Raw genomic sequence first — 10,994 nt, forward strand, 5'->3', positions numbered from 1 at the left:
GGATAAAATATAGTGGCATTCTGCATTTGTCATTGAGCTGTGGTTCTCCCGTACTTCAGAGGGTTGTTGAAGATAAAATTGATTGTGGGTCTTAGCTATTACTGTCACACTTCAATTGAGTTCAGTTTTTGAGTCTGGTTGGTGTGTTTCTCAAATCACAAAAAACACCACAATGGGATGACAGTACAGCCGTTTGCTGAAAAGCTCTGCTTTCTTATTTTAACAGAGGAAGCATAATCTTTTCAATGCTATTTGCTTTTTCTTTCGAAGCTGCTGCGAAGATAATGGTACCATGTAATTTAATTTTAATTATGGAAATATCTTGATGCCCTTAAATCTTGTTATCTGACTGCCTTAAACAAGTATGCAGTGCGTGGTTTGACCACTAGCTGGCAAACAAATTGCAGTTATATAGAACAAAGCTGTCCTCCTTTTGTGGGTTTATAAAATACTGTGCTAATTAAGTCGGACTATTAACTTATTCTGAAATGCTATTTTTGTTTGCAATATACACAAATTACTGTAATTGTTTCCTTTGCAATCATTGATAAGAAATCCCTCGTATTAAGCACACAAAACTAAATGTAAGCTTTTGATAAGTCCGTATGGTCTGCTATGCAAAAATACAAGTGTATCTTTGTGGTTCCAGGTTTGACTCTGAGGGGCAGCTTCTGGAATGTACCTCAATTTCTGATGTGAGGGGTGGGCCAGCGTCTGGAGCAAATACCAATTGGAAAACTTTGTTTGAAGCCAAATCTGAGAACTTGGGACAAGGAGATAAGGTAAAGCATGGCCACCGATTGCAAGCCTTGTGTATTGGGGAGAAAATAAAAAGCTAGACTATATGCAGGCGTTCTGTTTATTGAAGTAGTCCGGTTGTTGAGCAGTATGTGCTTACTCTCTGAGAACTTACACTATTAAATACTTTTTTTTTTTTTTTTTTTTTTTAATAAATTCAAGCCTGTTGCTGGTGTTGGAACATGATGCTGTGTTTGCGGGATAATTCTAAGTCTTGTATAAATGGGGTAGGGGGGAGTTCATCCCAAAGATGTTCATATAAATAGCACAAAGTGTACCGGGAGAAGCAGGTGCATTAGGAGGAAGTGGTTTTCAAGGGTGCACACTTGGTCAATAGAAAAGCTAGGAATAAAATTCAGGTCTCTAGCATTCCAGTCCAGTAACCTCTCTAGACTTATACTGCTTCTTGATTTATTTTTAAGTTATTTTTTTCCCAAACTTAAGTGCTAAGCCATTTGGGATACACAAGAACTTCTATCTAAGGAAAAAAACTTTACCTTTACCTGTAATTGAGCTATTTTTTTGTGAGATTTTTTGCATGCTGCTTAAGCCACCTCTGTTTATCTGTTGAAAGACTTGACTGTGCTCTTAAACCATTAGGATGATTATTTTATTATGGTGATTGGGTATTTTGTTCTGTAGGCCATAGTTTAATCAAATGCTTATCTGTAATACTACACAGTAGGCTTTCTGGTTTTTGTATTGCCTCCCAGAAGAAGCATAGGAAAGTGCAGAATCTTAATCCTGTGAAAAAGTAAAGATTTGAACAGACACAATGGAGAAGCAAATATGCTTTATCTAAAGAAAACCTAGCAATTGGAGTTTCCTGTAATGGAAACACAAAATAATCCTGCTGTAGGGGCTTTCTTTTAACGTAATGGAAGCTTGAAAATTATTGCAACAGAGGGGTTGATTTACAGTTTCCCAATAATCCTATAGCAGTTAAGCTTTCTAATCCTAAACATCCAAGTATGGGTGCCTTGCTTTGTAGTTAATTCAGAATTGGAAAACATTGAGTATTTTGAGGCTAATGTTGCACACTCACTCTCCTAGGCGGATTATTTTAGCTGTGTGGGCACAGTCGTACATCTGCGCAAAGAGAACTGTATGTACCAGGCATGTCCCTCTCAGGATTGCAATAAGAAAGTGATAGACCAACAAAATGGACTGTATCGTTGTGAAAAGTGTGATCGTGAATTCCCCAACTTCAAGTACCGCATGATGCTTCTGGTAAGTAAATGGATTAGAGGAGAGTGTTTCATGCTGTTTTCCTTGTGTAGTCCAAATAGAAATCTTTGGAGAGAATGGGGTGTTAGAGTGCCATTTCTCTGTTTGTGGTGCCTGTGGGTTAGGGGATATTTAAATGGCTTGTATGCTGTACCTGAGTGAGGGATGTTTCATTGAGCTGATTAGCAGTTTGTTTTCCTAGTGCTCCAATTAAAAGCTTTTCTCTTTGCCAAAAAGTTGATGCTAGCTCAGTTGATTCTGGTTTCCAAGTGTACTATGCAGTGCAGAGTACAGATGGCCTACGCCTCTTCAGTAGTGAAGATAAACTGAAGTACAATGGCATTTCTGGAGAGCAGTAATTGCACTTTTACAGCTGCTACCTATATTTAGTGCTTTTTTTTCCTTTTTCCTTTTTTCCTTTTTTTTTTTTATTGGTAGGTATTGTTCTGTCTCATGCTTTAATGGAGCTTGCTTCAGAAAGTTGTCTGGGGATTATTATTGTGATGCCCGCTTACACTATAAGCGTTCAACCTTCTGTTTTTACATTATAAGTTAAAGTTGTATCTGCTGCTTAGAAATGCTGTGCCAGGTGGGCATGCAGAGAGGAGGGAACTGTGCCTGCAGTCTCAGTAAAACATAAACTGCTTCTGAATAGTTCCTAGCAGATAACTTCTAGGAATGCATGAACTACTTTACATAGCAGAATCATTCTCATAGAATATAAAGGGGATACTGAGGGTACAATCAAGGCCTTCAGAACAGTGTGTCTTCTATTTTTCCCATTCCTAAATGTCAAAGCAGCCAGGAAATGTATATGAGGCTAGTACTTGATCTTCTTACTGCTCTGTCTTGCCCTTGAATGTTTCAATAGTTTCCTCATAACATAGTATTACCTCAGAACTTGTGCGAACACATGCATGCACAAACTAAATGCAGTTTGCAGTCTCACTGGTGTCCCCCTTGGCGCTAGCTGTTCTGGGCTACCTGTTCTGCCTCACAGCTCATCAGCGACAGCAGAACAGACCTGAACATCCATCAGTATGTACACTGTTATCTTGTTGGCCTTTTCCTGTGACACAGTGTACCGTCAATATTAACTTGAGTTGTTATTGTGATATTCTATGAAGCTTAAAAAAAAAAAAAAGGTAGAAGTCACTGCCTTCCACCCTCAGTGATGGAAAGTCCCTACACTACCTAGGGCTCTGATAATTACTGGAAACTTAAAACTCTCTATAGCTGTGAAATAAGACAGTACAAAAGAAACATTTCTGTCTTCCTTGGGGAATAGGCAACTGGATGAAATAAACTTTTGGTGTTTTGTTGGTTTTTAGGTGACCATTGCAGACTGCCTAGAATATCAGTGGGTGACTTGTTTCCAAGAGTCAGCAGAATTCATTCTTGGGCAAAACGCAAATTTCCTGGGAGAACTGAAGGAAAAGGTCAGTCAATTAGCTTATTGTATTTTTAATAAATGTCTAGAAGTTGAACTATGTTTCATGCATCTTGTTGTTGGGCTGCCCTGAAATTTCTTGCTTTTTTTTGATGCTCCTGGTAAAGAAGTACTTTTGTAAGGTCGATCTTGAAGCCACCTTGGAGAAAGACATAGGGTATGTGTGGAACACCAGTGTTGATCTGTCCCTGTGTGTGCCTGTATAGCACTCCTAAGCTAGCAGAGGTGGCAAAAGCAGTGAGTTATATTCATGTAGTTGCTGTGGAAATTAAGTGTTACTAAAACAAATACAAAAGTGCCATAAGAAAGGGATATTCTACTTCATTTGGCAAGAATTTCATCTTGACCATTCTCTGGGTGATAGGCCAGCTCAGGGGCCTGGCAGCCCAAGATTGTTCTCCAGATGTTGAACTTTACAAGTTCACAAATCATTGCTTCTCCCTAGTCTCAAGTTCTTGGCAGGGACTTGTTTACTCTCCTCAGGATTATTTTCCAGGGGCCATCTGCCTGGAGAACAGAGATTTGCCTGGTTTCCCCCATGGTTTGCTCCCACAGTCAGTCTGTCTACCTCTGAGCTCTTTTGGCTGTTAAAAGCTGGAGATGAGCCTGTCCTTATCACCTGGACCTTGAGAGAGGGCTGATTACTTAACGATAGTATTACAGCCTTTAGAGGGCTGACAGCTTTTAACACATGTTGACTCCAGTAAAAAGGACAGGCTGTTTTATCATTGCAGATTCTTCCAATCTAGGTACAAAAAACTGTTTTAGCCATGAATGCTAAGGACATTATTCCTAACATGTTCCAAAAATTTGTTTACAAAACCCAAAAGTTCCAGAACACTGTATGTATCTTTGTAAGTAGGCAGGAAGCTTTTTGAACTAATATGTGTTAGCCCACTTCTGAAGGCTCTTTTTTTCCCCACCAAATATCATCAGAAACTCTGCGGGTCATATGAAAACCATGACTTGTAAAATGGCTTATTGGCAGAGATGCTTAAGTGATCTTTCTTTGACGTATAAGAACAGTTTTTTAAGGTGGTAAGTCATTAAACGCTGACAGTATTTTCTTCCCTTTGCCACTACATGCTTCCCTGCTCATTTTCCTTCCTTCCAACCAACATAATCTTTTCTTGTTTTTCAGTTGTCTACTATATAAAACCTATGTGGTTTTGTGATTTGTTGTTGGTTTTGTTTTTGGTTTTTTTTTTTTAATGATGATATGAAAAGCATAGTAAGTTCTTGAATTGTATATGAGCATTGCTGGGATCCCAGGTTAAGGCTGGTTGATGCTAGGGCTCCATAGGTATAATAGTTGTTGGTTAACCCGTTGCTTGTGGAAGAGAAATGAAGCAGGAGGGGTTGTTGAGGTTGTAGTAGTCCTGGTTGTCCTGAGACACTATTGTAGACCTCATCTGCTTGTGCAAAGCAGGGCTAGTTTTCCTGTAACTTACGTACAAGCATGATTTTTGAAAAATTCCTGCACTTTGGCTGTTTAAGGTAAATGGCACAAAGCTTGTGGGTCTGGGATGCTAAGTTTTTGTGAGCTAAGAAGGCTGGCCACCTCTATTCTGTAGGAAGATGTATTGCTAGGGCATTCTAATTAATGTGCTTGTACTTTTGCATTTCCATTTTCAGACATTCTAAGTTTGTCAATATTTTCTTACTTCAGTCATGCTTAATTTCAGCTAGAGTTCAAACAAAATTTAAGTCACTTTTAATGCTGAAGAGAACTGGGTGAGGAAGGAGAGATGGCAGATCCTATGTAACTGTACAAACATGTAATGTCTTTTGAAGAGCTGCCTAATGGAAATGGCTGAGGGTAGAAAATGGAACATAATATGGAATGAGCCCATGAGTGGGAATGCTTTGTGTTCCAGGAGAAGTTGTTTTTGATTTGACACTTTTATGAGCCTTTAAAAATGGTACTTGATGCATTTTCAGTAAGCTTTTCTTAGTGTTTTTTCTCTGAAGACCTGATGCAGTATCCTGTGAAGTTAGTGGGAGTCTTTCCACTGTTCGCAGTATGTATTGAATCCACGTACAGCCAGTGACCATGCTAAGCATAGATATGCATGCAAGGTTTTTCATCTACTTCTCCACTGTGCTTGTTACCAAAGGAGGTAATGTAGGGTAGCAGTGACTGGTATGCTAACAGCATTTTCCACTCACTAATGGTTAGCGTAGTTTGTGGCAGAGCTGGAAACAGAAGCCAAATGCTTTATTAAGCAAGTTTGCTTATCCTCTAATCCATACGACAGTCAGAAGAAGGGGGTTTTAATATTCAGGCAGGATATTCCTAAATTTTGCAGTCTCTGAAACTAGCTGCTTCTGTTCACCTTCATTTGTTGTGCTTTTGTAAACCTTAGGAGAATCACTGTGTAGGGTAAAATAGTGCTGCGCACATTTAAAAACAGCAGATGTAACACTTGGAATATGAGTGAAACTGAGGTGGGTTCAATTCCAGATCAGATGCTCTATCTGCTGCTGGAGTGACTGATCAAGTCAAGTGCATCTGGTAGATAAATGGATAATAATTACTTGTCGGTATCATGGTGCTGCAGAGTTTTTGTAGAATGTCAGCAAAGGTTTTTACGACTAATTTTTACAAAAATAAACTTTTTCCATAGTCTCCAACTTGTCTGCTTCTTTTCTACTGTTTTGACAAATTGTCTGTTATAAATGATGATGATGTTTGGTGTTCATATGGTAATTAGAAGCAGCTTATGTTATAAATATGACAGAGTCTTCTAATGGTTACAAAAGCATGTTCAAATCATGCATCCAGTTTTTTGTAGAACATCCTCTTAAATGGGTCTGTGTCAGGATGTGAAGTATATGTACAGCCTTGACAGGTAAGCAGAGAAACAGAATGCCTAATGAAACAATTAATAGGGAAATAGTTAACTCTGTCAGCGCCTGTGGTCATAGCAGAACACCAGAATTAGACAGTTAAGCAGCATGAGAGAATCTCATGTAGATTTATGGTATTTTCATTCTGTACACTTGGTTGCAGATTCAGTGCGACTGTACGTTGCTTTGTTTATGTGGCTAAAAAATTTTCAGCTTGAGTTAAAGTTTTTCTTAAAAACTTGAAGTTATGGTTTTGGCATCTAAAATTCAATGGAAGATTCAGCTCTGACTACATGATCCAGTTAATTCCACTGTTTTGCCAACATCAGCAAAAGGTGAGCTGTTATGAAAGTTCATAGGGCTACTAGAAGCCTGGATTGTCTGCAGCTGATACCTGTCTTTGTCCTTCTCACAGAATGAGCAGGCATTTGAAGAAGTGTTCCAAAATGCAAACTTCAACATGTATGAGTTCAGGATCAGAGTAAAACTGGAGACTTACAACGTAAGTATCCCCTAAAATGCAAATAATGTTGCGTGTGTGTATTGTAGTTTGACTTGTCTCTGTAGGAGGTGGCTTCCTCCTCTTATGTTTGTGGGGAGAAGCTTCTGAAGGTGCTTGCTAACAGCAGTTAAAAGTTTCCAAAGGTACTCGGTCACACAAAATACCAAGTCTTGAGCAGTGAAGGAGGGATCCGCTGTCATTAACACTGCTCCCTCCCAGGTTCATCAAGCCTGGCTTGTTTCAAATGGAAAAATAGCAGCTCTGGGAGTCATGTTTGCATTCCCAGCTAACCTTGATACCAAGAGCAGTAAGTTATTGGGGCAGAAGGAGATTAAAACCAAATGCATGGTGTGCTTAGCATTCTTCTTTTACATGCCATATTTCTGTTTCACAGGATGAATCTCGTATTAAGGCTACAGCAGTGGACGTCAAACCTGTGAACTACAAAGAGTACAGCAAGAGATTGATTGCAAGCATCAGGAGAAATGCTCAGCTAGGGTGAGGAGGCTGCTACAGACTGAAGTTAGGACTTCCAGGGAAAAACTCAATATATGCTATTATATGGACTTCCCCGCCCCACCCCCTTTGGTGTGTGACAATTTGGCATTAGTTACACCATGCATGATAGTCCAGTGTAGTGGGCTATGAGTGATTTAATGCATTTCTGAAGATAGGCCCCTGGTAGTTAAGAGTGCGCTCTAATGGCAATGATATTGTAGACTGTTGTGGTCTATTAAGCTGTCACAGCTCTAAAGAGGAATCTCTAGACAGATTGCCAGGGTCTTTAGACAAACCATTCAGAATGTCTGAAGTAACTTTGCTTTCTTACTGTATGTAAAGCTGAATTATATAACCATTGTGTCGTCTTCGCAAGAAAGTAGTGACAACCTTGACACCTTGACTTGTTCAGCGGAGGGTAGGAGGAAGAGTGTCATACAGCTTTCAGATCCGGACGAAGGAGAACAGGTCTATTAGCGCAAGTTAGTTCCTTTCCATAGAATTCAAAGGCTTTCTCTTTCCACAGGTGCCATGCAGTTGTTAATGCTTGGAATGGCAATTTGGTAGAATTATTAATCAAAGACCTATCTCTTATATCTGAAGAATATCCTTCCTTCAGGGTTTAATAGACTGAGTCAGATGGGTCTGATATTAATCAAAATTGTCTCTTCTGAAGAAGGCAGATAAGCATTGACTCTCCATCCCCCAGGGAAATCTAGGGAACTACAAAGCATTGCTTTAGTTTTCTCTTCAATTAATACTATGGATTTTTGACTGATTTTTTTTTTCTTTAGCTCACATTTCTTGCCTATACATATTTTGTGTGTTTGTATGTTCAGTTTCTTTGAGTTTATTTGTAATGTTATTAATCAGAAACAGGTCTTCAGATGGGGGGAGCTTTGTTTCAATAAACACTGTTTAATTCCTGTGTAGTGAATTTTGCTTTCCTTGAACACGAAAGACTTCTCATTACTGGAAAGCAATTAATTAGCTTTCATAATAATCATTCACTTGGGGGAGATGTTACCTTATTACAGACTGTAAGGTTAGACTGAAGAATGGAGACTTCCTTGCCTGATGTTAACAGCATGGAAATGCAGTGATATTTTCACCATTTCTGTGCCTGAGAATGCTGATGAGCTGGCACTTCTGGGATTTTTATTGACGTTTACACAGCAGTCTAAAACTAACCAGGCTTTGAGATTTGTTCAGACATAGAGCTAGTACAGAAAACAGTAATTATGCTACTGGGCTTTTCAGTCAGCAGAGCATGCTAGCTCTGTGTGCTCCTAATCACATTAATTATGTGTTCCCTGGCTGCAGCTCACAGCTTGGCATTTGCTGCACAGCTCCAAGCATCCAGGCAATACTGCAGTGGGTCTCTGGTAGCAAAACTGAGACTTATTTATTTATTTTGCTCTGTAGAGCACTCTTTCTTCATGTATTCAGTTGGTACCCTTTATTTCCCATGACTTCCTGTTTGTCATCTTGAATCTTTATGTTTAAGAACTGTAAGTGCCGTTTCCATTGATGGAGATGAAGGACATTATTCTGGGCCCATTAATTGCATAAACAACCTCTTCCTCTTTTTTGGATTGAGGATCGTGACTGGGTTCTTCTGCTGATATCTTGCATATTTTTTTTATTGAAGCATTTGTCTCCTCTGACCTTGTTTATAAAGTGTTGACTAGAAAATTACAGTCTTCAGCAGAGTTCTGGATTGACAAATGGTAGGTTAGCAGTGATAATCTATCTTTCCAATCTACTAACCAGTCTTTTAGTTCTGCTCCTCCCTTCCTGTCCCTCCTTCCCTGTTTGAGGGGACTGGGAACAAGTGGTAATGCAAAATGTTCCTTGAAGCCATTTCCAATTCCCAGGGCCAGGTACAGGAGGATGTTTTAATGGACATTTGTCTTAGCATGTGTTTGCTGGCGTTGTGGCTTTATGAGACTGTGGCACACCTGCCTCTGCTGGGGCCGCTCATTCTCCCAGAGGGAATTGCCGTACATCCATATTGCTGGGTTTACTCTGCCATCAGCCAGAGCACTGGAGATGGAAGGTATCAATACTCAAGAGTATTAAGGTATCTTACAAGATCAGCTGAATGACCTTGAGAACTGGAACAGAAAATGAACTTAAAACAGTTTGTATGAAAAGTCATTTATTTGAGGGCTAATAGAAAAAAGAAAAAACCACCCAACCTCTGCTATAAAGTGGATGCTCATTAGTTACTGAGGAGTTGGAGGGTTTTAATCATGCTTTAATCAACTAGTATACGATAAAAACATCAAGCTATGTGAGGCAAGGTATTTCTAGTATAGCTATACAAGTACCATAGGATTATATAAGCCTCTGCTGTGAGATCTCATCTTGAATGCTATGTACAGTTCTGGTCTGCTACGTATAGAGGCAAAAAAGAATCTCAGCTGGGGCGAGTACAGAGGAGGACTACACTGCTGAGTAGGAGAATGAAGATCGTTTTTTAGGAGGGGCCTAGAAGAGCTACTTTAGCAAAATGAATCCTGAGAGGGGGATATGATTTCCCACTTACATAAATATATGCATATTATTTTCTGTATCTTGCTTCCTTCCCCTGAGCATGGGCTAGGACTATTGAAGATAACTGGTTAATAGTTTGTCAATCAAAAGGAAGTGAGGTTCTGCAGCAGCCATCTAGCTGAGGAGGAGCGAGGGCAGGGAAGCGGTGGAGGTGTCTTGGTTCTCTCCTCCCACCTCACTCCTGGGTGGCCATGGCCACCCAAACCCTGGTATATCACTGCAGCCACTGACATGGGCCATGGAAAACGTGACTCTTCAGAAGCCTCCGGGCTCTTTTGACTGTGCTAATTAAGGAGAATTGAGTGGACTCACAATGCTAATTGGGATTATTGGCAAACAAGCCTGTCTCTTCCTTCCCTTCATCATAAATCTCGCTCTGCTAGTGCCCAGGTTATTGGTGTATGGCTTCAGCCATTGTCTGGGCTGAATGTGTATTTGCTCAATTCAAAAGATGCTGGAATACTTTGTAACTAAATCTCTTTGAGGTGAAAATTCCTGCTGCTGCTAATGTTTTGCCTTAAATTAAATGTAGGAAACAAAAATGAAATTGGGAGGCTGCTGGTTTCAAACAGGCAGGTGCAGGGGCAATTAGGTGAGAACATCATTCTGCATGGCCGAGGGAAGTCCTGCTGGGGTATGCTTTGATGTGCTATGTGCAGGTAGTTTGCCATTTGTGTTGATTCCCATTGTTAACTATGTCTTCACTGTACATTAATTTTAAGTTAATTGTTAGTGACTTGCGAGTCTCTGGAGGGGAGACTCCATTTAAGTCAGATCTAGTGTTTAAGATGCATCAGGTGGTTTGTTGGGGTTTTCCCCCCAAAATAAAGCTATGAGGAATAATACCTTCTAAGACTTGTGGTAAAAAATAAAGGGTGGTCTTGCATGGATCGGAAATGACTGCTCTGCGTGTGTTTGGTAGCTGCTTGCTTTACGCTGTGTGTGCTATGCCTGGCAGCTTGGATGAGTGTGTGTGTGGGCTTCCGTGTTCCAGCGCGATGGGATTGTCCTTTTAGTGCAACGGGTGTGAGAGTGGAAGTTGACGAGTTTGATGTTTTGAATGTTTTGATTCTTAATTCTCGGTGGTATTTGCATTTGCTGTCCAAGATA

The 10,994-nt window shown here is 40.0% G+C and overlaps 1 protein-coding gene across 1 annotated transcript in view; it reads left to right on the top strand.

Moving 5' to 3' along the window:
* Window positions 1-8,253, top strand: part of RPA1 (replication protein A1) — a 22,864-nt gene extending 14,611 nt beyond the window's left edge. The window contains exons 13-17 of the mRNA XM_080380344.1: window positions 650-782; window positions 1,852-2,028; window positions 3,357-3,464; window positions 6,741-6,827; window positions 7,222-8,253. Of these exons, the coding sequence (XP_080236470.1) occupies window positions 650-782; window positions 1,852-2,028; window positions 3,357-3,464; window positions 6,741-6,827; window positions 7,222-7,329 (613 nt within the window). The 3' untranslated portion in view covers window positions 7,330-8,253. The remainder of the gene's footprint in view (window positions 1-649; window positions 783-1,851; window positions 2,029-3,356; window positions 3,465-6,740; window positions 6,828-7,221) is intronic.
* Window positions 8,254-10,994: the final 2,741 nt, after the last annotated feature.

This window comes from Falco punctatus, assembly GCF_963210335.1.
Source record: "Falco punctatus genome assembly, chromosome: 1".
In the NCBI taxonomy this organism is placed as follows: Eukaryota; Metazoa; Chordata; class Aves; order Falconiformes; family Falconidae; genus Falco; species Falco punctatus.